We start from the raw sequence: 27,363 nt of genomic DNA, 5'->3' as shown, positions 1-27,363 counted from the left end.
GGTAAGTGTACACAACTGTACTATGTTCTTCATGTTTCACTGTTGCAGTCATCACACTTGGGTGGATTCCCAAAGCTGAAGAAGGGTGGAGGCAGTCAAGAAGAGTTAGGGCTGGCTAGTATGTCTTGCAGGACTGCTGTAGCAAATCCTGCCCTGGATTTGGAAAAGATAGGCAGGTGATAATGCTTGGTGAAGGTGTGTACAGAACTCCAGGTAGCAGCCTCCAGGACATCCCTGGTAGGGACTCCCCTGAGAAATGCTGTAGAGGTTGATGTTGCCCTAGTGGAATGTGTTCTGACCCCCTGAGGGGTTGGTTTCCCATGGTGCTTGTAGCAGAAATGGATGCAGTGTGCTATCCACTTGGAAATGGTTTGTTTTGAAATGGCCTTGCCCATTGCCCCTGTTGCAAAGCTGACTAGTAACTATTCAGATTTTCTGATGGGCTTAGTCCTATCAAGGTAAAATCTGAGCTGTCTGTGCACGTCCAAGGAGTGCAGGATCCTTTCCCCTTTATTTTGAGGATTAGGGAAGAAGGTTGGCAAAAGGATGGACTGATTGAAAGCCACACTGGACACCACTTTAGGCATAAAGAAAGGGTTAGTCCTGAGGGAAACCCTGTCAGCAATGGAAAATAATGAAGGGTTCCACAGCCATAAGTGCTTGTAGCACAGACACTCTTCTAGCTGAAGTGATGGCTAGAAGCAAGGCTGTTTTCCAAGACAGGAATTTTAACTCTGCTGATGCAGCAGGTTCAAAGGGGGGACACGTGAGCTTTTCCAGTACAAAGTTAAGGTCCCAAGCAGGGATGGGTGCTATCCTTGGTAGCCTTAAGTTGTTTGCTCCTCTCAGGAACTGTTTGATATGAGCGTGTGAGAACAGAGGTGGTTCAGTGTTGTAATGAGCAGAGATGGCTGAGGCATGTATCTTAATGGAGGAGAAGGACAGGCCTTTGTGGAGTAGATCTGCTAGGTAATCCAAGATAAGAGGCAGAGAGGGCAGTGTTGTCTCCTCTCCTTTAGATTGAATCCATGAGCAGAACCTTTTCCACTTGTCAGCATAGGATTTGTCTTGTACTGGGTCTTCTGGCTTCAGGAATGAGGTCCAGCACTTGTTTGTTTAAGGTTGCTGGGGGGAATTCAAGGAATAAGCCAGGCTGCAAGATTTAGAGTTTGCAGTTGTGGATGCAGAATCTGTCCCTACTGCTGAGAGAGGAGGGTTGGATTCTGGTGTAGGTGCCAGGGTGGCACCGATGTCAGGCTGCGCAGGAGTGGGTACCATTGCTGGCATGGCCAGTCCGGGGCAATCAGAACTGTCCTTGGTCTGTCCTGCTTTATCTTGAGTAATACTCTTGAAAGAAGGGGCAGAGGGGGAAAGGCATACATTAAGAGATTTACCCACTGAAAATATAGGGCATCCACTTTCCAGTATGTGCTGTGAGGACTCCTGGTGCAGAATTTGCTGAGCTAGTGGTTGTAGGGGGAGGCAAAGAAATCCACCTCTGGGGTCCCCCATTTCTGAATTAAAAGATTGAAGGTACTGTGCTCCAAATGCCACTCACGTGGGTCTAGGAGATATCTGCTCAAGTCATCTGCCAGTAAGTTCTGTTTGCCTGGCAGGAATTGAGCTTGCAATATGGACCTGAATGTCCAAGGCCATGTTCCACAGGGCCATGGCTAGCCTGCAGAGTGGGTAGGAATGGTTCCCCCCTGCTTGTTGATGTACCACATTAACTGTGGTGTTGTCTGTTTTTATTAGCAGTTGTCCTGGAAAGATTAGGGATCTAAAAGCTGTCAGGGCACTGCTAGCATCTCTTTTTGGTTGATGTGCAGATGAATTTGACTTGGGCTCCAGTGGCCCTGAATACATTTTTTGTCCATGTGTGCCCCCAGGGATAGTCTGATGTGTCTGTGGTTAGAGTCAGGCTGGCATGGGGTTGAGTAAATGCCAGTCCCTTGTTGTGGTTGCATGCTTCTGCCCACCAGAGGAACTCTGTCCTTAGGGTATGATAGGAATGACGGTTTCCAGGTCCTGAGAATGTTGGCACCAAAGACTTTTTAAGTACCACTGGAGTTTCCTCATATGCAGTCTTGCATATGGAATCAGCAGTACACATGAGGCCATGAACCCTAGGGCTTGCAGTATTTTTCTTGCAAATAGCTGGGTTCTGATGGCCATTTGTTTGAAGTAGTCTGTCAGACAGACTTGTTTTTCTGAGGTGAGGAATGCCATCTGGGAAGATGTGACCAAGCTTGCTCCCAGGAATACAACCTTTTGACTGGGTACCAGTTTTGATTTATTTTCGTTGATGGTGTACCCCAATGAGGTGAGAAGGTTTTTCACAAATATCAGGTGCTGCAGCAGCAATTCCTGACTGTCCGCCTGAATCAGGCAGTCATCCAAGTATGGGTAAATTTGAATATTTCTCTGCCTGCAGTATGCAATGGCTGGAGCCAGGCATTTTGTGAATCCTCTGGGCGCAGTAGATAACCCAAAAGGAAGTGCAGAGAACTGATAATGCATACATTCTACCCTGAAACATAGATACTTCCTGCATGATTCCCTTACAGAGATATGCAGATAGGCTTCCTTTAAGTCTAGGGTGACTAACCAGGCATCCTTGGCTAGCATAGGAAGAAGCTGTTGCAGGGAAAGCATTTTGAATTTTGGTACCACCAGGAAGGTGCTGAAAATGGAAAGATCCAGGATTGGGTGCCAAGAGCCCTCTTTCCTGGGTATCAGGAAGAGTCTGGAGTAGAATCCTTGACCCCTCTGTTCTACTGGAACTGGCTGAATAGCTCTGATATTGAGTAGGGAAAGTACTTGGTTTTGAGCCTCTGCCCACTGGTTTGGAGGAAGGTCTGGAAACCCGCTTGGGGTTGGCAGTGAATGGAAGTAAAATTTGTACCCCTGGGATACAATGTTGAGGACCCATCGGTCCTGAGTGATGGACATCCAGTTTTTGGCATGAAGGGCAAGTTTTTCTCCTAGGGCCACAAGCAATTGGGCAGGGCAGTGGAGTGGAGTAAAGAAGTCATTGTGAGATTTTTCTGTAAGGAGGTGGCTTACCACTCCCTGCTTTACGGGTGGGGGCACTCCATTGCTTAGATCTCTGCATACCCTAAGACTATAATCTGGGTGGTCTGTTTCCCCTGGGTCTGGTTTGAGAAGGCATGGAGGGGGCTGGAAAGGACCAGTGTTTGGAAGGGCAATGCCTACTGAATCTAGGGGGTTGTACTTGTAAGAAATCTTTAACAGTCTGCATAGACTTAGCTTTTTCTTCCATCTTTTTACAAACCTCTTCTGCTTTGGTGCCAAACAAACAGTCCTTATTCAAAAGAGCATCTAGTAATTTTGATTTGACATGGCCTGGCATGGTCTGCTCTTTCAGCCAAGCATGTCTCCTCAGTACAGAGCCAGTGACAGCTGCCTGGCAAGATGCTTCTAGGGCATCAAAGCCACACTGCAAAGTATGCTTGCTGACTTGGCTTGCAGACTGCATAAGCTCCTGCGATTGATTATTTTCTGCACAGTCTGAAAATGTTGCCACTTTTTGTTTAATAAGTTCCATAATATGTTGCTGGTACTTCAGCATGTGAAACTGACAATTCAATGCCCTAATAGCAAGAGTTGCAGAGGTATATACCTTCTTACCCAATCTGTTCAAAGCTCTGGAATCCCTGTCTGAAGGGGTGGGATTCTTGGCTGTAGTAACCTTGATACCTTTAGGCCCCTGGGAAATTATTTCTGGGTCAGCAGTAGGATTCTTGAAAATAAATTTGTGTGTGTCAGGTGCTCTGTAGTACCTGTCTGGTTTCCTAGGGGCAGGAGGTAAAGTGTCAGGAGTAAGACTGGATTCCATAAAATCATCATCCACAACATCCAGGACAGGGTATTGCTAAGGGCCTGTGTTTAGGCAACTCTAGAAATTCTCTGAGCCTCTTTATGGACTGAGGATAGTCTTGGCATTCCCAGTGGAAATGCTATCCTAAGGTAAGCAAGGTTTCACCAAAAGAAAAATCCTCTGGAGGAGAGGCAGAGGGAATGGATTCCTCTGCATCTGAATCCTCATAAGCAGATAAGGGCGTGTCTTTATACTCTGAAATTTCAGTGTCATCGGACTCCTGGTCTGTAGAAGCTGAAGGGGACTGGACTTTGTCTCTTAGCAGGGGACGGCTGACTTCCCCTAATCAGCGTAGTAAGTTCTTCAGCCATTCTAAGCATTTGCTTTTGTGGCATGGGAGCAGGTGCATGCGCTTTGGTCATTGGATTTCTAGGCGTAGTGCATACTCTGGGCCTAAGAAACTCAGTAGTTTTGGTTAAAAAAGAAGTCTGAGTCAAACAGCGGTTGAGTGAATAACTGCCTCAGAAGCCGGTGCCTGCTCAGTGGCTCTGGACCCATCCAAGATAGAGACATTCGCATGTTCCATAGTCGAAGAAGAGTCTCGCAGCATAACAGACTCTGAATGGGTCTCAATAGAAGCCTGTGAATCCAGTGAAGCAGACATCAGGGGCTGCGAAAGAGCCTCACTGAGTACTGGCGGACTGGTGACTAGCTTAACGGAAGCGTAGTCGGTAGTTTTGGACCTATGCGGTCTGTCTCTCTCTCTATCTTTAAGTATTTTCAGAATATCGGTAGTCGGATGGCTTACCAAAGCCATTTCAGAATACGGAGAGTGAGAGTGAAAGAATTTAGTGACAGACAGCCCGACAACGAATGGTTCGGCCGTTAAATAAGGCACAAAACTGATAGCTAGGGACGTCGTGGTCTGGGCCTAAGGTGATGCAGTAAGAATGAAAATCTCTGTGAGGTATTTGCTTTCCACAGGCAAGACAATTATTAACTTTTTCTGACATCGGTTAGAGCAAGAAAAAAGATCCCCAACGAGGTACTTGGCTTTAGAAGACTTCAGGATTATTAAATTCGTCAACAAAAATTCAGGTAGTGGCTGACTGGCACTTGCGAACTGCTTCTGCTTCGGGCTCCTCGGCAAGAAAGACTGATGTAATGGCGTTGGCTGCCTGTTTATATACCCCTGACATCAGTCCTGGAGCGACAGCATCCAACACAGAAATACTAAGTCTCTGGTATTCGGGCCGACTGAGGCACGCAGATAACCCAAGTGTGATGACTGCAACAGTGAAACACGAAGAACATCTAGCCAAGTAGTTGGGACTATAGAATGGCTTGGTGTGTGTGTGTGTGTGTGTGTGTGGGGTTATATCACATGCATTTTGCTTTCATGTACATGTCCAGAATTTTTCACATAAAAAGTTGGCACAAGGTGGTGCCCAGAAATGCGATTAGAATTCTGCTATCTTTTATTTTTGGTATTAATATTGTGTTATGTGATGACAGCAAATAAATGATTGGAAGGGCATACTCTGTTATACTAGGGCATTACTAGTCATGGTTTGCCTTACTTCTGTATTCAGCAGATGTTACATTTTATAAGCAACATTTAGTTGACTTGGCATTTTTACTTGCTTTGTCAGTCATGTGTGGAAATTAGGTGGGAGGAAGGGCTCAGTAATATTTAAGTGTTATACTATTTTTACTGAATGACTTGGGTCTTCTAACAGATGATGACTCGGTGTTGCATAACAGCTGCACAAGGTAATATAATGAATGCCTACTCAGCAGATCATGTGCAGCAATTATCACAGGTGTCTGAGCATGCAGAACTTTGAAGTAATGAAATGCAGCTCATTACCACATTAATAAGTGCAGTTACAATCGATTGCGCAGTTTTAATATAATACTGAGTCATTATCACTTTTCAGGTAAAACTTTCAGCAGTTGTCACTGTTATTCACATAAGTAGAGATTATCATCACACTGAATGCACAAGGCCAGTTTTGGGTTTTTGTCTATATGGAGTCATTTCAAGCCATCCCCCCACCAGTTTTCTTTCTGTCATTTTTACAAATTGTTTGATACACAGTAAAGTTCCAATTGTGGTTATATGCTTCATGTTTTTGTGAATTACTGCACTTGAACATCATATCATGTAGTAATTTCCTGTATCACAGTTACTATATACTTTTCTGGTGTGTTCTCCTACCTCTGATGTGCTGGGTGAACCTTCTGTTACTTGGGGCACTGAACTTGCGGTACTTATTAGTTGTGCCTGATGAGTGAAGGATCCTACAGGGAGGTGCAGGGCATGGCACAAGCAATCTTCTGGTGTGTAGAGCTGCTTAGAATCCCTAGGCAGGTGAAATGTGCAGTAATGTCATGAGGTAAGGCAGAGTGCTGGCACTGCATGCAATCAGGAGCCATTGCTGCTACAAGCAGTCTGAGTGGGCAGCCAGCACAAGTACGGGACACTTCAGACTCCCACGAGCTGAAGCCCCATGCCTGTCCTCGGCATATTAGTGGAGTGGTGGTCCTTACCCTGCTTTTTCTCTTTACATGTGCCCTGTCTGTAGCTTGTTGTCAGTTTCCACTCATGCAGTATTTCAACTCAGGCAAGAATGTATCTGTTCACAGTGATGTCTGCCTACTGCCAATCTGATGGTTTTGTGCATCAGTGGGCGTTGTACCTAGACACCATGCATCTTAGGATCATCGTGGATGAGACTCTGCATCTCAGTCCGAGTGGTCTGCTTTCCTAGATATGCATGGTTTCAAGGGTGGCACTCTGATGCCTGCAGTCCATCCCCAAAATGCCACTTGGAAAACGAAGGAGTCTTGGTACGTCATTTTCTTCTGTGATGTGCCCTTTCACTATCCCGCCAGTCTGGTACAGTAAATGTACGTAGGTCAGGGCAGGAAATACTGCATTACTTCCATCCCTGACCCCTTATGTTTACTGTTGAATGGACACGTAAAGAGAAAAGGCAGAGGTAAGGCAGACTGCTGACACTGAAGGAGGTCTTGAGACTGTAGTGGTATCAGCAGTCTGAATGGGTAGCCAGCACGGGTATCGGACACATCAGATGCCCTTGTGTGTCATTGAAGTCCCATGCTTGTCCTGGGATCATTAGTGGAGTGGCAGTCCTTACCTTGCTTTTTTCTCTTTACATGTACCCATTCAGCAGTATGTTGGCTACATCAAGAATGTGTATATTTTCAATGACGTGTCTACATAGTAAAACAACTGGGTGTGTATGCTGTACACATGTACAGATATCAGTTTGTTTAGGACTCAGGTTATGGAAATTATGATTTTTTTTCATATTTTGATAAATAACTTTGCTAAGGAGCATGTAATTGTGCCAAGCAATATCTCATTTTGAAGACAATATTAGTCTTTACCACATGATAAAAAGAACTGTGTCTGTATGCTGTACAGATATCAGTTTTTAGAACTAAGGTTATGAAAATTATGACATTTTTTCATGTTAGTGAATGACTTAGCTAAGGAAAGATGTCAACGTACTAATGCCTCATTTTGAAGACAGTATTAGTCCTTACAATGTGGGTAAAACAAATGTGGCCTTGTACTGTACACATGTGCATATATCACAGTTTGTTTGGGGCTTACGTTATGGAAATTATTAATGTTTTCATATTTTGGTAAATAAATTTGCAAGGGGGCATGTCAATATGCTAAGTAATACCTCATTTTGAAGACAGTATTAATAGTTTCAACATGGTAAAAGGACTGTGTCTATGTGCTGTACACATGTACAGATATTACAGTTTTAGTCTTGTAGGATTATCAAAATTATACATTTCCAATACTTCTCATTATTATGCTCATATCTTTGCAAGGGAGCACGTTGATGACACAAATGATGCATTATTTTGAAGCTGACATTGAGCCACACAACTTGTACACTGATATGCAAGTCTGTCTATTACAGGTGATGAGATATTATGCTTTAGCAATTATGAGAAATATAATGGTAATCATATTTCTGTGAATATCTTCGTAAAGGAGCATCACACAGTAATGGTTAAGGTATCCTTTTAAAGCTGACACTCATATAAACAAATTAAATACAAATTGTATGGGTCTACATGGTACATTGACCAAGATATTGTGCTTTTGTCTTTCCAAAAAGGTACAAAATATGCACAATATCAGCTTTCCTTGGCAAATATTTTATAATGACTGATGCACATTAGTAACATTTACACTGTTAGAAAGGTCAATGTCTGCTGAATAATTTTCATATTACATTTTTTAGTCTAGCTCTTATAGTTAAAGAGTTATGAACATTTGTTTTCTGTATGGTATTACAAATGGATTTTATGAAAAATGAGATCAGGCTGCACCGGTGTTCCTATGGTGGAAGTAAACAGGCAGCACTTTCTGAGCTGCTCCGGAGTGAATAAGTTTAAAAAAACATGGAAAAAGGTTTCCTTACAAGTGCAATCTTTATCGACCTAATCAAAGACAGATACTGTAGGCAACTTCATCTTTTTAACCCACATGCTAGAACTAGGCCCAAGTACAGAAGCAAGAATAGTTTCACAACACACACTCTAAGTGGGTCTTTTCAGTCAAAACTACATCAATCATCTCAGCCAAGGGCCCCCTTACTTACAAGCACTTTTTATATAAAAAGTACCAATGAAAAACTCTAATTCATTATTCAATTAAACTTCTTCGGTTAACACTTTAAATGCTAAACCAATTAAAAACACAAATCCTGGGATTCTTTGGACAAAATAAGAGTTTAATCAAGCGTATAATTAAAGACAAACATGTTTATATGGTCACTGTAGATGTCTGCTCGCTATTCACAAGTATTCCCCCATGACTTAGGGGTTGAATGGGTGAGGTTGTACCTAAGCAAGTTTAGTAAACTATCAAGTGATAAAAATACACTGCCTGCCAGTTATTAGAATTACTTTTAGAAAACATTTTTTTTCTTATTTAACAAAAAATACTACAGACAAAGGGAGCTGCAATGGGGTCTGTGGTTGCCCCAGCCATTGCCAATTTGGTACTTGGATGGTGGGAGGCACATTTTTTGTATAACTGTGAACTAAACACCAAAGTCAGATACTATAAAAGATTAGTGGATTGCCTCTTTTTCATTGTTGCTGGAGGTCCAGAACCATTTCCTTCATAAAGGTATCCTCAAGTTAAAAGGGATAAATACTGTAAAAGGGCATATGTTAAAATTATCTTTTGCTCTAAGGGATGGCAACTTTTAAAATGCAAAACACTATTTGAACAGGTACGCATTCTAAAAAAAGTAGTTAATTCATACCTACCCTCAACATATTTTTCATTATCACCACATCCAAAAAATTAATACAACAAACATTCCATTCACTCAAAGTGTAAAAATGTAAAATTGGTATTAATGCATTCCAAAAACAAATTTAGTTGCCTACAATCACCCGTCCAGACAACAAAAATATCATACAGAAAGCATAAACAGTTATAAATTGCCAAAAATAATATGAAAAGACAAAACTCTTCTCCCACCACCATAGAACAATATTTGCAAAAATGGGTGTCTGCAGCAGCCACCACTACAACACCTTTCACCTCTGTGTAATACGTGTTTGCAAAAACCACAAAATTACATAATACTTGCTCCATGCATCCAGTAATATTAATTTTGTCTTACTGGAGGCCACTCCCCTGATTTAAAAGAACCATTCCTGACTTTTTCATGGGAATGACTGAAAACATACCTCTGATGTCAAATAGTAAAACTTTTTTGTTTAAACTCACACTCACTTGTGGTGTTCAGAAAAAGCCTATAATTATTTTTAAGATGTGCTTGTCATTAAAATATTAAGCTAAAGTCCCCAAACATAGCCAAAGGTATTCAATCCTTGAAATCCACACACAGCAGAAATGCCTGAGGAAGCAGAAGAAGAAACCATGTCTGAAGGGATAATGTGAAAAGAATGGATCTTGAGAAAGGTGTTGATCAGGGAAAGATCCAGAATTGGTCTCCATGGATCCTCCTTCTGGGAAACCAAAAATATTCTAGAGTAAAACCCTTACCCGACCTGGGGAGGAGGAACAGACTGAATAGTGCCCTGATTCAAAAGTAACTACAGAACCTCTGGAAAATAAGGAAGCAGTTCTAGAGGAGGTTGAGCAATGCCAGAAAAGGGAAGAAGGGATTTCCAAACCATGAAATATCCCTGATAGATGAGTAAAAGAACCCAAAAATCTGAGGTGATTTGAAGCCAATCTGGAAGAGATAAGGAAAGGCAGAGAGACAAGGGGGCCTGACTGAAGAAAAGGGAAGTTCCAATGTCAAACAGAACCTAGCTTATCCTGAAAAGAAGGTTTCTGGGAAGAAGAGGTCTGAGTAGACTTAGCAGGAGGAACACTCTAGAACACTTCTTACCCTTGGGAGGGTGAGTCTGCCTATAAAGAAAGGCAGACTTGAAAGGATAGTTCCTCTGAAACTTGAATAGGGTAAAGAAAAATATGATTCAGCTCCTGCAAGGCTTTGCACCCTTATCCTGAAAGAACGTAACAGAAGCAGTCCCAAAAGACCTTCATTACCTAGAGGAGCATCCAAAAGTCTGGCCTTGTTGTCCAAGAATAACGCCTTATAATTGAGCCAAAGGCAGCAGCTCTGGAAGAGGCATCAGCTGCATTTTACTGAGTGGAGGGCAACTTGAGAAGTGGAGTCCGACAGAGAAGGGGCAGAAGCCTTCGGCTCAAAATCAGGGAGGTCAGAAACCCGCGCTTAGAAACATGAGAAAGGGCCAAAATATACCTAGCCATTTAAGTCTGGTAGTTAGTGGCCCTAAAGGACAAGGTAGCAGCAGAGTAAACCTTCTAGCCTAACCTTTCCACGGCCTTACTCTCCATATCAGAAGGAAGCAGCTTAGTAGATGGAAACAACTTGGAGTGCTTGTCAGAAGAAACTGATAATACTGAGCAATCAGTAGAAGGGCTCTAAAAGAAATTTGCAGTCCGCGAGAACCTTCTAGAACCTATCAGGCTTCTCTGGCACAGGTTGCTGAGACACAGGGGCTACATAAGCTACATAAAAAGTATACAAAAAGGCAAACAAAACAGGAGGAACAGCAGATTGTTAAGGAGACTATCTTTTTTAAGTAACAGAGACCTAGGACCAGCCCCACTTAAAATAGTCCATCATGCAAGCAACAGTATTCCCAAAAGACAGCTCTTCCAAGGGGGAGTCTGGACTTAAGGAATCCTCTTCCTCTCAACTGTAGCCTAGGGCAGAAGGAATTTAGGAATAACAGGCCAGAGATTCTTCTCGAGTCCAAACTTCATCTGAGGAATCTAACCATTTAGGCCTCTTAAAAGGAGTGGAAGACCAGGGGCAGACAGGAACAGAGACCCCTTGAGGAGGCTTCAAGGCCATCAAAGCAGTAAATAAATCCTGAGTGAAATCCTGCCATTCACACTGGGGATCCTTTACAACAGGGGAAATATGCTTTGTTTTCTGTTTCTTTTTCTGCAGGACGTCAACCCAAAAAACTCGCTGAAAGTCAAACCCCGTGATGTGCCTCCATAACGGTTGCAGGAATTTCTTCACTCACTAAAATATGAGAAATCCCCCTTGGTCCCTTAGAAATAAGAAACAGAAGTTCCCCTCACAGTCAGATGCAGATACTGGAAAAGCCTCAGATGATGGGTGTGTGTGTGTGAGATCCATGCCAACCTCAGACAGGATTGTGGCAGAGGAATCTGAAACAAGAAATGGACGGTCGTCGGTGCTTTCACTGGCCTCTTAGAGAGATGTTCAGGCAAAGCTGGATAGCGGTCAGCTAGAGCTTGACTTTTTTGGCCTTCTTGGCAAATGGTTGCCCCTCTTAAAGGGAGGATTATGCCATAGCAACCTGAGCCAGAAGCTAAAGTTGTTGGTTCTTGAGATACATGGACAGGGAGGAGCAGTGACTACACAGGATCTAAGGTACAAATGCCTGGCAGACAGAACAGTGCATATGGCCGTGGGAAGCATGCAAGCAAAAAAAAAGACACTGGTCATAATAATCTTTATGGGCAATCTGCCTCCCACTCTGAAATTTTCCCTTTCTGGATGACATGAACATAATACCAAACAAGAGTAAAGAAGAGGAGAAGAAATCTCAACAGGACACTTAACTGAAAGCATGGCTTGGAAATCAGCAGAGCAGAAGGGTGTTCAGAAATGACAAACGAGAATGGCATTCAAACTGGCATTGAAGTTCTGAGTGTTCGCATCCGTACATCACCTTTATGCCCTATGTTCTGCACTGGCAGCATAAATGTGATGTGAAGGCCTAGAAGAGCTGAAGGCTTTGGTATACTAGACGGACAATGTTATCCTTAGCAGGAGGATCCCTTAGGTAAAGAATACTGCAGCAGTGATATGGAAGGACACAGTATGTGATAGGCATACCTCTGAGGTCAAGCAACAGTGATGCAATACTTGGCAGCATGCATGCTAATGGTGGTGTGGAGGAACTAATGGTCCTGCACAGGGACTAGAGCTGGCATCAGACTTTGTACCCTGAAGCCGTACTCCTGCACCCATGACTCCAATTACAGCTAGAACTCAAACATGACAGAAGTATAGATAATGAACTCTGGCTTCAGACAAAGGAAGAACCAATGAACCCCCCCCAAAAAAAAAAACAAGGGTGATGATCCTCTCCGCAGTATGTAGGGAGGATCCTAAATGGAGAGTCCAGTGGCATTATGTGACCTCCCCCAAACAGTTGGAAGATGCAAGATACTGTCTCCAAGGTTAGGCTGGTTGGAAACATGTCCAGCTAATCAACGGGGGCACCCACACCTCAAAGCACACCTCTGATAGCATAAAATGCACATCTTCCAGCTCTTCTGTCTGCCAAGCCAGAAGAAAAGGTTAAATGGGAGGACATCTGTATAGCTCCCAAGTTTGCAACAAATCCAGAAGGTTTAGGATTTTTGTTTGTAAATGTTTGCATAGGTATTTTGATACCTGAAGCAGACTTCAGAGAATGTTTCATTAGTTAGGTACGCAGTAAATGCTGGAGGTGTGGTGGAAAAAACAGAGGTAACTGAGAACATGTTTTTTTTTTCTGGGATTTTAACAAGTAATTAGATTTTAAAAACTTACTACAAAGTACATGTCAGAAATGTTGGGGGAGCAAATGATTGTAACTAAAGAAATTATTTTGAGCTGGGAAACAGGTTCTGAATTGCCTAGACATATGGTCTTACTAAGTTTAATGCTACTGCCTGTCAAAAAGCAACTACTGTAAAATTGTAAAATGTAAATCAAAACTGTAACAAAATGCAAATTAAGTACTGAACATTGTAAAGGAGATAAGAGAACTGGAGTTGAGATCTTTAGAAATGGGAATGTACAAATTACATAGAAATACACAGGATTTGTGGTAACAATATATGGAGAATAATATTCAGGAATAGGAGTGAGGTTTAAGGGATTACAGCAACTGAGCAATTTATGTAATACAGCAGTGAGTGACAACTGTTAAAAATATATACTGCCAGAAAACAATGAGAAATATCACTATGGTTTGTTTCTGTTCTATCTAGTTCACTGTTGCAACTGTAATTTAATGAAGACTTTGGGGGGGGGGGGGTTGTGCACAGCCTGCTACCTGTGCCCATATAGGTGTGTTTTCATGAGGATAGGTCCCCATCAGATAAAAAGGTAATGTTGTCCAGCATTTGGCACTGCACTCCAAGCCCTTCTGGTGAAGTGGAGCAAAGCTAAGCATCCTCAGCCTGGGACGGTAAGACCTGCTTAAGCTAAGTGAGGTATTTTTCCTGGAATGGATAGAGTCCTCAGATTTCAGTGTTACCACAACCTGAGCTGGTGGACTCACAGGAATATGCCATGGGCGCAAAGCAGCAGCAAGCATACACCTTCTACTCAATGTCAGATGTGGTGTACAAACCCTGTGATGCATCTTATCTAGACCTCTTATCAATGGTTGGCAAAGGCCATAAGCCTGACTCCATACTAGTAAGGTGGAGCTGGGAGAGTCACTGCCAGATAAGGCTACTATGGGTGCATTCTTATGAATACCTTGTGGGTTTAAGTCATGTCCACCCGCCTGTTCCTTTGTTTCTCTTGCACAGGATGTGCCAACTTCTCTCTCCTTTACTTTTTGATGGCTAAGATTAAACAATGGCACTTATGGCTAGTGCTTGGCATTAAGCTCCTTACCAAGCAATACAGACCATGCTAGTACAGATCAAGGTTCAAGGTTCATGATCTGGTGGCCACAGGAGCAATAAGAAAGCTTGAACATCTTGGGCTCCAACTGTGGAAACTTTTCCATGAGGAACATACATATCAACATCCAGTGTGACGGCACATAAAAGTACAGTTGTGTACACTTACCATAAATGTAGATGTTCGAGTGTATTCACTGTTGCAGTCATTACATTTGGGTAATCTGCTGGCAGATTGCCCTCAGTCGGCCTGATTAACAAAGTCTTGGGTCCTGCGTCGGTTGCTGTCCCTTCTTCCATGATGTCAAGATGTCAGGTGCCCCCCAAATGGGGAGCAAAATATATATATATATATATATATATATATATATATGTAAATAATTTAAAACACAAAAAATATACCTCCAAACAAAAGCAAATAAAACAAAAAGGCTTTTAGGCATAGTAAAAGAAAGGAGAGGTATAGTAAGAGAAAAACAGGGGGCTTGAGGGTGGGTAACCAGGACTGCAACAGTGAATGCACTCGAACAACTACATTTATGGTAAGTGTACACAACTGTACTATGTTCTTCGTGTTTCACTGTTGCAGTCATTACATTTGGGTAGAATCCCAAAGCTATAGTTGGGAGGATGGATTTATACAGCATTAGGAGCAGCTATAAGGCCCTGCAGGACAGCAGTGAAAAAGCCTGCTCTGGATTTAAAGAAGAGAGGTAAATGGTAATGTTTGGTGAACGCATGAACTGAGCTCCAGGTAGCAGCTTCTAGAATGTCTCTGGTAGGAACCTCTCTGAGAAAGGCTGCAGAAGTAGATGCAGCCCTGGTGGAATGAGATCTGATCTCCTTGGGGACAGGTTTACTATGGTGCATATAGCAGAAACAAACAATGGCTTATCCATTTGGAAATATTCTGCTTTGAAATGGCCTTTCCATCTGCCCCTGCAGCAAATGCCACCAGTAATTGTTCAGATTTTCTTAGAGATTTTGCCCTGTTTAAGTAGAATCTTAGTTGTCTGTGTACATCCAATGAATGCAGAATCTGCTCACCCCTGTTCTGTAGATTTGGCAGATGAATAGTCTTGATTAAGGGCCACACTAGATACCACTTTTGGCATAAAGGATGGACTGGTCCTGAGAGCCACCCTGTCAAGGTAAAAAATAATGAAAGGCTCCACTGCCATAAGAGCCTGTAGTTCTGAAATCCTTCTAGCTGAAGTGACTGCTAAAAGAAAAGCTGTTTTCCAAGACAGAAATGTTAGGTCCACAGTAGCAGCTGGCTCAAAAGGAGGTAGAGTGAGTTTTACCAAAACAAAATTGAGGTCCCATGCAGGAGTTGGTGCTCTCCTGGGAGGTCTTAAATTTTTGGCCCCTCTGAGGTACTGCTTTAGCAGAGGATGAGAAAAGAGGGGAAGCTATGTGTTGTAATGAGCTGAAATGGCAGAGGCATGGATTTTTATGGAAGAAAAATATAGGCCCTTGTGAAGCATCTCAGTTAAGTATTGCAGAATCTGAGGAATATTGGTCATTGCTGTGCTTATTCCTTGCGCTTGGTTCCAGGCACAGAATCTTTTCCATTTGTCAGCATAAGATTTTCTAGTACTAGGCCTTCTAGCCTCCAAAATGACATCCATCACAGGTTTGCTAAGAGATGTAACTGGTGAAATTAGTTGATTAGCCATGCTGCAAGATTCAAAGTTTGGAGCGGAGTGTGCAGAATTTGATAGTTCTGCTGAGACAATAGGTGAGGTGTCTGAGGCAGGTACCACGGAGGGAAGTGCGACATACTGCGCAGGAGCGGGTACCAGTGTTGGCGAGGCCAGCCTGGAGCAATCAGAATCATTTTTGGTTTTTCCTGTCTGACTTTTAGTAAGACCTTGGAGAGCAGAGGCAGAGGGGGAATGGCACAGACTGATAGGTTTTTCCAGCTGAAGGACAGGGCATCCACTTTCCAAGCTTTCTTGTGATGAATTCTTGTGCAGAATTTGTCCAACTGATAGCTTTGGGGTGAGGCAAAAAGATCTATGTCTGGGCTCCACCATTTGCGAGTCAACATGCTGAAGATTTGTGGATCCAGTTTCCATTTGTGTGGGTCCATAAGATTTCTGCTTAGTTCGTCTGCTAGAGTATTTTGCTTTCCTGGCAGGAATTGAGCTTGTAGATATATTTGATAAATCAAGGCCGTGTTCCACAATGCCATGGCTAGTCTGCAAAGGGGGTAGGAATGTGTACCCCCCTGCTTGTTTACGTACCACACCACATAACTGTGGTTTTGTCTGTCTTTATCAGTAGTTGTCCTGGATGAAGCTAGTCCTTGAAGGCTGTCAGAGCATTCTGTTCAGCTAGCATCTCTTTCTGATTGATATGTAGATGCATTTGATTTGGGATCTATTGGTCCTGAATGCATCTCCCTGCCAGATGTACCCCCCCAGCATAGTCTGATGCGTCTGTAGTCAGGGTTTGGGCGGCAGGGGGTGGAATGAATGACAGTCCCTTGTTTTGGTGGCAGGCCTCTGCCCACCATAGGAACTCTAGCTGCAGGAAAGGAATGATGGAAATCATTGTTTCCAGGCTGTGACAATGTTGACTCCATATGCTTTTTAGGTACCATTGAAATTTCCTCATATGCAGTCTTGCATATGGAATTAGGAGAATGCAGGAGGCCATGAACACCAAGGCCTGCAGAATTTGTCTAGCAGACAGCTGGGTTTTTGTGGCCACCTGTTTGAAGTAAGTCATCAATTGAATTTGCTTTTCTGGCCTCCAGTACAAGTCTTTTGAGTGTGTACCTTTAACTCCTAGTGGGTGTGGCCTAAGCCTTTAAAAATGAAGTTATCACCTTACAATTCTAATAAATACTCATTGACAGTAGTCAAATATCAGTACAATTGTGTTTGCCATCATGTATGCTTCAAGATAAAGTATTCTGGTACCTTGTATGTAGCGTGGTTTTGGAATTATTAATGCAAGTATGAACAAGTAATATTTGACGCCTAGAGGAGCAGTAGGGGGTAACTGTAGATGCACCTGGAGGCATCACCCGGATGTAATGAGATAAGGTAAGTCATCTGGGCAGTTGTATTCAAGCTTGCACCCAGGAATGTAATTATTTGAGATGGTACCAGTTGTGATTTCTTTTCGTTTATGGTGTACCCTGGACAAGTTAGAAGCCTTTTTACAAATGCCAGATGTTTTAGAGAGTGCCCTTGCTTTCTGCCTGAATTAAACAACATCCAGGTATGGATACATTTGAATATTTCTTTGTCTACAAAATGCAATTACTGGTGCCAGGCACTTTGTAAAGACCCTGGGCGCAGTAGATAAGCCAAAGGGCAGTGCAGAGAACTGGTAATGCAAATAGCCTGCTTTGAAACGGAGGTATCTTCTGCAAGATTCCTTGATTGGGATATGCAGGTATGCCTCTTTTAAGTCTTAAGTCTAGAATCACCAACCAGGCATCCTTGCCTAGTATAGGTAGTAACTTTTGAGGAGTCAGCATCTTGAATTTTGGAATGTCCAGAAATGTATTTAGGATGGATAAGTCCAGGATTGGACGCCATGATTTGTCTTTTCTGGGTACCAGGAAAAGTCTTTAATAAAAACCTTGTCCCTTTTCTGGTACTGGTTGAATAGCCCCTATATTCATGAGGGACATAACTTGTTTCTGGGCCTCTGCCCACTGATTTGGAGGCAGGTCTGGCCATCCATTTGGGACTGGCAATGTGTGGAAATGAAATCTGTATCCCTGGGATACTATATTTAAAACCCATTTGTCCTGGGTAATCAATTGCCAGTTTTGTGCATGAAGTGCCAGTTTTCTCCCCAAACGGGCGGACAAAAGATAAGTGCTTGGTGATTGCAGTGGAAAGTCATTGAGACTGTTTACCATAGGAAGGTGCCTTGTTGCTTCCAGATTTGTAGGTGGAGGCACCCCCATTGCTTTATTCTAAAAGTTCCTTGTGACTGAAACCTGGAGCCTTTGGAATGTCTGGGTTTGACCTGAGCGGCTCTAGTGGGTACTGGAAAAGACAAGTTCTTAGCAGGCTAGTGCCTACTAAACCTGGGTGGCTGCACTTGTAGGAAATCTTTCACAGTTTGCATAGATTTAGCTTCATCTTCCATCTTTTTCAAAACTTCTTCAGCCTTATTACCAAATAGACTGCCCTTGTTGTAAAGGAGTATCCAACAATTTTGCTTTAACATGGTCAGGCAGACTTTGCTCCTTGAGCCAAGCATGCCTTCTTAACACAGATCCAGTTACAGCAGCCCTGCAAGAGGCCTCCAAGAAATCAAAACCACATTGCAAAGTATATTTTCCAACTTGTTCAGCTGAATGCAATAAATCCTGCAACTCTTTATTTTCCACACAGTCAGAAATTAACATCATCTTCTGTTTAAGTAAACCCATGACATGCTGTTGATATTAACCCATGACATGCTGTTGATATTTAAGCATATGAAATTGACAGTTTAAAGCCATGATTGCCAAGGTTGCAAACATGTAAACCTTCTTACCCCATATATCCAGTGCCCTGGAATCTCTATCAGAAGGGGTAGGATTTTTAGCAGCAGAAGCCTTAACGCCCTTGGGACCCAGAGAAATGGTTTTAGGGTCAGCAGTAGGGTTTTTAAAAAGGAATTTGTGGGAGTCAGGAACCCTGTAGTATCTGTTTGGCTTACTAGGAGGCAGGGAATCAGGAGTCATATGGATTCTGAGAAAACATCAACAATGTCTAGAACAGGAGGTATAGCCAAAGGCGTATGCTGAGGAAGGAGAAGAAAATCCCCAAGTCTCTTTTTAGATTCTGAAAAATCCTGACTCTCCCAGTGAAAGTGTTCCCTTAAGGTATGCAAAGTTTCTCCAAAAGAAAAATCCTCAGGAGGAGAAGCAGAAGGGATGGAATCTTCTGCATCAGAGTCCTCATAAGTGGGAATAGATAATTTCTGATCAGAAGAGGAATCAGAAGAAATAGAAACCTGATCTGAAGATTCATAATCAGTGCCTTGCCTAGGCATCTTAGCAGGAGGGGGATGGGTACCCCTGATCAAGGTAATTAAATCCTCAGCCATTTTGATCATTTGTTTTTTAGGCTTTGGGGCCTGTACACGTGGCCCAAGAGTCGTTTTTTTTAGACACAGACGTAAGTAGTAGTTTTTGGCCTTAGTTTTGAAGATGGCGTCGGTTTAATATACAAATCTTTAGGCCTGAAAACACCCTCAGAAGCTGGTGCCTGCTTAGCAGCTCCGGACCCATCTAAGGTAGAGACATCCGCGGGTTCAATACTTAAAAGTATCTCGCTGCATACCAGACTCCGAATGGGTCTCAGTAGAGGCCTGCGAATCAAAAGTAGCAGGTATCAGGGGCTGCGAAAGTGCCTCACTAAGTACTGGCAAACTGGCTTAGGAGAAGCTTCATCATCGGTTTTGGACCTTGACGGTCTGTCTCTGTCTTTTTCTTTGCATTTTTTTAGGTATTCCGGTAGTTGGACTGCTAACCGACATTTCTTGATAGTTAAATCTTGAGCCAAAATATTTAGAAGCAAAAATATACCGACGTTTAATAGTGAGTTGATTAAATTTAGCACAAAACCAGCAAGGCACGTTATGGTCTGGGCCTAGGCAAGGAATACAGTACAAATGAAAATCCTTATGAGGTATTTGCTTCCCACAAATAATACAATTAACTTTTACTGACATCGGTAAGGAGCAAGAAAAAGTTTCCCCAACAGGGTACTTAGCTTTTAGTAGAAGACTTTGGTTCCAACTCGAAAACGAAAATTTCAGGAGTCGGCCGACCGGCACTTGCGAACTGCTTCTGCTTCGGGCACCGCGTGGCAAGAAAGACTGATGTAATGGCGTCAGCTGCATGTTTTATACCCCCGACGACCTGATGTCATGGAAGAAGGGACAGCAACCAACGCAGGACCCAAGACTTTGTTAATCAGGCCAACTGAGAGCAACCTGCCAGCAGATTACCCAAATGTAATGACTGCAACAGTGAAACACGAAGAACTTCTGAAGCTAGTAGTACAGAAGGCAGGAGAAATAAAAAGTAGTAGTACTTGACATGTACAAAGGCATACAAATTTTTTAACATGGTGTTGGTCAGTACTAAAGTTGTACCTGTCTGGTTAATCTTCCAACAACTCAAAGCAGCAGCAACAGGCAATTTATGCAGCCATAGCTTCTGAAGAGTACTCACTTCAATGTTTTTTTTTTAAGCAGCTCAGATAAACAATTACCTACATTTCACCTAAAAGTTTAAAATGCATTCTTCAGTAACTAGTACAATTTACACTACTACCCCCTGCCACTGTACAACAGATTTTTTGTGAACTATGGTAGACATTTAAAAAAAAAAAAAAAACTGTTCGGTCATTAAAATCTTGCACAGAACTTGCTACTGGTGCTTAAAACACATGCATTACACTGAAAGAAAAAAGAATACTTACTGTAGCAGCACCATTAACTTGGACCGATTTGCTTACAGTAGTGATGGTGGAATTAAGTCTTTCTATGATTTGCGTTTCTGCAGGTTTACACTCTGTGCCCCTTGATTCACTATGGCAAAAAATGTGCGTGTTAAACATTTATCAAATGCCAAAGTTCTTTGTTCCAGCTTCAAAACATTATGGAAACCAAATGGTAGACACTGGCAAAGTCTATTGTATTCCATTTATCTGCCTTGCTGCTTTCATTGTGGCCCCCCATGTCTTGGCTTGACATTTTCTTACCTCAAACAATTAGCAGAAGACTTACCACTGACAGAAAGATGCTTTAAGAAACAAAAATCAATTTCCTAATTAGGAACTACCCAAGAGCAGACACTATTAAATGTAAGGACTTCCTTGTCAAATGGAATACAATCTTGGCCAACTTATCTCTTCAAGCTGAACAAGTAATCACAACAAATGCTATATGAATTAGACTCTAACAGAAAAGGGAATGAGTTTACAACATACTTATTCTTGTTCACATTCAGTATGAACATATTTTTTTTGGCGGGCATACTTGAATAACACTTCTCAAACAAAATGATTCCCTATTCCCCAGTGGCGGTTGCTGATTTCAAATCAAAGGGGGGGGGGGGTTTGCAGGAGACAGCTGTGTGGGAGGGGCCAATGAGAATGGGTGTGGTCAACTAGAAAGGGGAGGGGCTATGCTCAAAACCACAAAAACTATAACTTTAATTAAATACGCTGCCCTAGGTGCCAAACCGTCATTATGAGAGCCCAATCAAGACAAAATGAAGTGTAGAAGAAAAAAAATATTTCAATGCATTGGCTGCATGACAGCTTAATATCTAGATGGAAACAGAAAGGTTATGAGGCATGAAAAAATAAATTACTTTTTAAATACATTACTGGAATGCCAGTCAAAATCAAGTATAAGAAAAACAAGCAGCACTCAACTCAAACCACTTCTTGCACTGCAGTTCTAATTATAATTTATATTCAGCTTTATTAAAGTACCAAGTAACATCTTGAAAGTAGCAATCTCTGTGATACCCCCACATGTACAAATGCTTATCCAAAAAAGACCTGCTACCCGACAACTACTTGTTTCATGGGGAAAACATGATTCATAGGTAGGTATTAGGCTATTGGCCCTGGGGCATTAAGCCTAGCCAAAAAAATGTTTTGCTTACGCTTCCCTCCCAAGTGGGTTTGCTTCCTGCGCCCCTGTCTAGCAGGGCCACCAAAGAGATTACTGGGGTGAATTTCCTCTTTCCTATCCACTCAAGATTCCTCTTGAAGAGCGCTAATGAGGAGCTCTGCCTCACATATATGGGGACCTTATTCCAGAGCAAGGGAAATCTCTGGGACACAAATCTGTCCCTCCAATAAGTCCTGTTTATTGATGATGTCAGGTTTACATCCCTTGAGTATGTAGCTCTGGTGGACTGGGTTTTCCTTAGGTGGAGCATTTCTAGCAAATCTGGGTATGACGTAGCCTTGTATGTCAGACAGAGATCACCTCTGAATAGCCGGTACGTGACCGAGTACAGTCTGAGTTTTTTTAGCCTCATGGCGTAGGGCAACTGTTTGAGGCCTGTTATCCTCTTTGTGAGGTACTTTTGAGGCCTCTCCAGTTGTTGCAGATGTCTTGTTAGGTACATCCCGAATAGGGCATTATATTCAATAATGGGTCTAATGAGTGGTGAGTAGAGGGGGACAATAACATCCTTATTCCTGGATGCAAACTTTTTTGTGATAAGGTAGGCCATGTAGAAGGATTTTTTAACCACTTTAGCAATATAGTTGTCAAAGGAGAGGTTACTCTCCACCCAAATCCTTAGGTCTCTTATCACACTCTCGGTGGTAAGTGGGCTGTCACCTATGTTGTAATTCATAGGTACTTGGTTTTCCCAAAGGGGATGACGATGCACTTTTTGGCATTTACCTTGAGGCTGTGGTTTTGGCACCATGTATCTGTATCCTTAAGACCCTTTTGAAGGATATTTACATCATTAGGATTCTCAATTATGGCACCCAGTTTGCAGTCGTCTGCAAACTTTGTTAGCCATAATCCCTCCATGTTTGCTTGCACCTCTGAGAAGTAGATACCGAATAGGAGGGGTCCCAGGACTGAGCCCTGTGGTACACTACTAGTCACAGGTTTGGAGACGGATCAAGTGTTTCCTATTCTCACTGAATGGGTTCCATCTATGAGCCAGTTAGCAACCCATTTTGTAACGTAGGGGTTTATATTTAGGTTGGTGAGTCTGTCAATAATTCCAGAGTGGGGAATGGTATCAAAGGCCTTTGCAAGATCAAGGTATGCTGTATGAACCAACTTTCCCTCATCTATTGCTTTAGTGACCATTTTGAAAAAGTCAACCAGATTTAGGAGACAAGACCTTCCCTTTACGAACCCAAACTGGGTGGGGTCAAGGGTTTGTAGGTTTCCAATGTCTTTGTTTATGATTTCCGTGATGATGCGCTCCATGGCCTTGCAGACGAGACTAGTCAGGCGGATGAGGCGGTAATTCCCAAGGTCAGTGGTGGCACCTCATTTGTGGAGTGGTATAACTGTTGTTGTGCGCCACTCTGTGGGCACATAGCCTGAGATGAGGCTGTGGTTAAACATGGTATTAAGGTGAGGGATTAATTTGTTTTGGAGTTCATGTAGTACGCAGCCTGGGATGCTGTCTGGTCCCATGGATGCTGTGTTTCTTGCCTTGGAGAGTGCTGATCAAAGTAAAAAATGAAAAGCAAACAAGAAACAAGTTCAAGATCCATAGCTTAAAGGATTACTGCACGTTATGGACCACAAGATAGATTGGCATTCTGTTTAGTTTACAGGTAAAGCCTGCAAAGATGACTGCAAGTCTCCAAGAAATGTAATGAGCTTCTTAAAATAATATAATCCTGTCCTTCATTACAAATACTGTCATATGCATTTCAATACCCAAGGCTTATACGTTATCTAGTTATGCAAGTATTCCCTGCATGGCAACAACAGAAAGGCTTTCAATGTTGGCAATTCTTTAACAGTATGCTTATTAAAGCTTACTTGCATCTTACAATCTCAGACAAGCTTACCTGATGGTCATTAAAGCATTGCTACTTAAACAGAGCAACAGGCACTTTCTGAATAATAAGCATAAATCAACTGTATAGCAATATGAATGAAACCAGAACATTCTGCAAAATCAAGGACAGATGAAAAGCCACTGTAGTACTTGTGTCTACCTTGGATGGGGGGGTACTCTGCACATTTACGGTGCATAACTGCTCCTTGCCTTGCTTGGACACATCCAGAGTCACTACATTGGGGAGTGGGGTGCAACAAGTATGTCACAATTTGAAATGTCTCTGGCTGACTGTGATGGTCCTGACACATCTGTCATACCTCTCAACCTCAGAGCAAGAAATCTGGACAAAGTCATACACAGAAGTGGACAAAGGCTCAAAAATAAGGACAATTTCTGAATATTTCTCTTATAAATTTAGAAAGATAACAGAATAGTAGGAATTGCATTAGTATGAATTTTCTGAAGGGTATGAAATCTGAAACTCAAATGTCTGTCATTATTTTCTAACTTCAGTCTTTAGTGATTTGCCACTAATTTGCCAAAAAAACACAATTTTATGAAAAATGGACCAAAATGTGACGCAAAAATATAAAATAGCCACACAATACAGCTGGGAACCTGTCAAAGAAGGGACACTTTTAATATTAGTACTGCTAACTTGAGCAGCTGACAAAATAAAAGAATCTACATGCATTTCTGAAATAACAGTAATCTATAACTCTGATTATTACAGTTATTTATTAATTGTAAACCCTCCACATTTTCTTCCAAAATTTCCATTTTGTGGAGGGATTATGAGGGGAAGACCAACATTTTGAGCCAAAATCGGGGACAGTTGAGAGTTTGGATATGCCTAATTCTATAAAGCAATTTATTTGCATGTACCTCTCAACCTGTTAATGCAGGAAATCTGGACAAGGCCAAATATATTGGGGAAACATAAGCAGTACTAAAAATTGCTCTTGTATAAACTGAGACAGTTGATAGAATAACAGATCTTGCTTTAGCATGCATTTTTCTGAAGGTTATGAAGTCTGAAACTCAGTGTCTGTCATTATTTAGTGACTTAATTCCTAAATGATTTGCCAGAAAACCACAAATTTTATGAGGAACAAACCAAAAATAAGAAGCAAAAAATCTATTCATTCTGTGAAAATCTGGACAGTTGAGATGTATAGTTCAGCCGGGGCTGTCTGAGTTTGCCGCCCTTCCCCCTCACAAAATCATGGTCAAATGGAGCCTCCCCCCTGCAGCCATTCCAATGAACCATTACTTGGTTATTTCACCCCATTTACCATAAACACTAATGTGCATACTGCTTTACTTCTATGATGGTTTGGACTTCATTTGAAAGTTTTATTTTGCATTTTACAGCACAAACCGTACACCAAGACATCTGCTAAACAAAGCAATGCAGTTTCACAATGAAAACAGACTTAGCATTAAAACTTCTCTGCCCTTGAAACTCACATTCATTGAAACGGCATTGAAACCCACATTCAAAGAAAATACATTTGGCTAGTGGCAGATAAAGATTAACTTTGGGCTATTTTCAAATGACAGGCCCCTTGCACACAAAACATACATGTGTTCTGTGATGCACCTTCCTGACTGCATTAAATTATATTCCTTGTATAATACAGTACAGTTGTTAGAGGATGTTTTAAATGTATTGTTTTGAGCATTTTTTCCAGTAAACAATTAAACAAAATGCATGCACTAATAATGACAAAACTGCCCAACTGAGAACATTTCCATCATAAAAGTCTACTCAAACTTCTACAATCCACCAGTATCAGTAAATATGCACAATCTCTGCAGAAGTAAACATCATCTAAATAATTCCACATTAAAAAGATCTGTAACTAATGTAGAGGTTGCTGCTAGCAAACAACGTTATATTTCATTGTTTCATCTACAAATAAAGTACCTGTTGCCCTTGAGGAATAAATTGCCTACATTACATTAAAAATGATAAGCTAGTAATATTACAATAGGGAATGGATGGCAAGTAGCGGACGGGTTCAAAGTTACTAGGTATCTTCGCCAAAGAGGACATTCTCAAGATGGCAGCATTCACCCCATTTACAACACAGGACAATATCAGCAATACATCTACATACTGTGGGAGTAGAACCCACAGCCTTCTGCATCAAAAGCAAGTACACTACCTGTTGTGCTATTAACAATGCAAGCAGTGTCAGCATAAGAAACACTAAATTTCTCTTCCCCTGCAGGTCTCAGCTCCTTGGAAAATCTACTCCACACTCAGCTGTACCTCTCAACTTTGCAGCACAAGAAATCTGGGAAGAGCCAAAATGTACTGGGGAGGGACAAAAGCCCAAAACCAGGGGCACATTTTAAACATTGCTTGTATAATCTTGGAAAGTTGCTAGAATAAAATGCTGTGTTACCACCATGCATTTCACTACCAACTCTTGAACCCAGGACCCTGTGCAAAACAGTCAGAGCAACATAACACTATGCCAAATCAGCTGTTCTGTGAAAGAGAGGAGGACTGAAACTTAAATGGCTACCATTTAGTGAATTCAGTTCTCACCATAGTTGTCAACCTCTTAGCACAAAACACCTGGACAACGCCAGTAATGGGGGAATACAGCCCTCAAACATTCAGTTCTCACCATAGCTCTCAACCTTAGCACAAAAAACCTGGACAAAGCCAATAATGGGGGAGTACAGTCCCAAAATAGGGACAAACTTCAAATATTCATCTTATAAACTTAGAAAATTGGTAGAATAAAAGGTTTTGTGTTACTATGTACCTTCTGAAGAATATGAAGTCTGAAATTCAAATGTCTGTCAATTTTACTTATTTAACATTTGTTACCCAGAAAAGTCTGACTTGGAACAAAAGCCAATTTTCAGCAGAGGCCCAGGGAGAAATACTGCAGACACGTCTTTGTAACATGGGAGGACACCAGAGCAAACTCACAGAAACACAGGGAGGACATGCAGTCTCCACACAGAAGGCACCCCAGCCAAGAATCAAACCAGAGAACCTCTAGCTGTGAGGCAACAATGCTACTACTGCACCATCAACTATTGAAAGATTTAAAAACTCAAACCACAGATTTTACGAGGAACAGAATAAAACAAAATATGAGGCAAAAATCTGCAAACATTTCACAAATGGTGGTAGGGTACGGAATTCAGGCTCTTGTTACCTGCACCCAAGGTACAGGGTTCGAGCTCACCAGCAGGTATCATGAGTTCTCTCTAGCCACCAGTATACCCCAACTGGGGCATTTTACAATTACACACACCCTACAACTTAAGTAATCAATCCGTTGAGCTTTTTCCTGCAACCCATTCTCACAGACACCCATCCTTCCATACAGCTTCAGTAAGTAAGCAACCATTCCTGTACCTGATAGCTTTCTCCTGCAACTCTTTCTCGTACCTTAAATCCACATAGCTAACCCGCTCATACCTTAAATCCACATAGCTTTAGAGTAGCTTCTCCTGCAACCCAGCGTATCCACACAGCTTGCCTGTTCAGTAGAGTGGCTTCTCCTGCAACCCAGTGTTTGCACTGGAATGCACACTTCCATTTTCTGGTTTCTCGGCTCGTTTGAATGTCCCAAGACTGCAGACTCTACAGTCCAATCTCCTTTCAGTCTATGTGGTTAGCACCACATAGACTTCTGGGGAAAAACAGTCTGCTTCCTTCTTCCTGAATCCGGACTGGTAAGGCAGCTGTATGGAAGGATGGGTGTCTGTGAGAACGGG

At 42.1% G+C, this 27,363-nt stretch overlaps 1 protein-coding gene across 1 annotated transcript in view; it reads right to left on the bottom strand.

Annotated features, from left to right (window-relative positions):
* LARP4B (La ribonucleoprotein 4B) overlaps window positions 1–27,363 on the bottom strand; it is a 2,371,531-nt gene that overhangs the window by 267,003 nt on the left and 2,077,165 nt on the right. Inside the window, exon 14 of the mRNA XM_044065528.1 lies at window positions 20,528–20,636. Coding sequence (XP_043921463.1) covers window positions 20,528–20,636 — 109 coding nt within the window. The remainder of the gene's footprint in view (window positions 1–20,527; window positions 20,637–27,363) is intronic.

Source organism: Protopterus annectens, chromosome 3.part0, assembly GCF_019279795.1.
Source record: "Protopterus annectens isolate FY-2018-M chromosome 3.part0, PAN1.0, whole genome shotgun sequence".
NCBI classification, from domain to species: domain Eukaryota; kingdom Metazoa; phylum Chordata; order Ceratodontiformes; family Protopteridae; genus Protopterus; species Protopterus annectens.
This window is presented reverse-complemented; position numbering and strand designations above follow the sequence as displayed.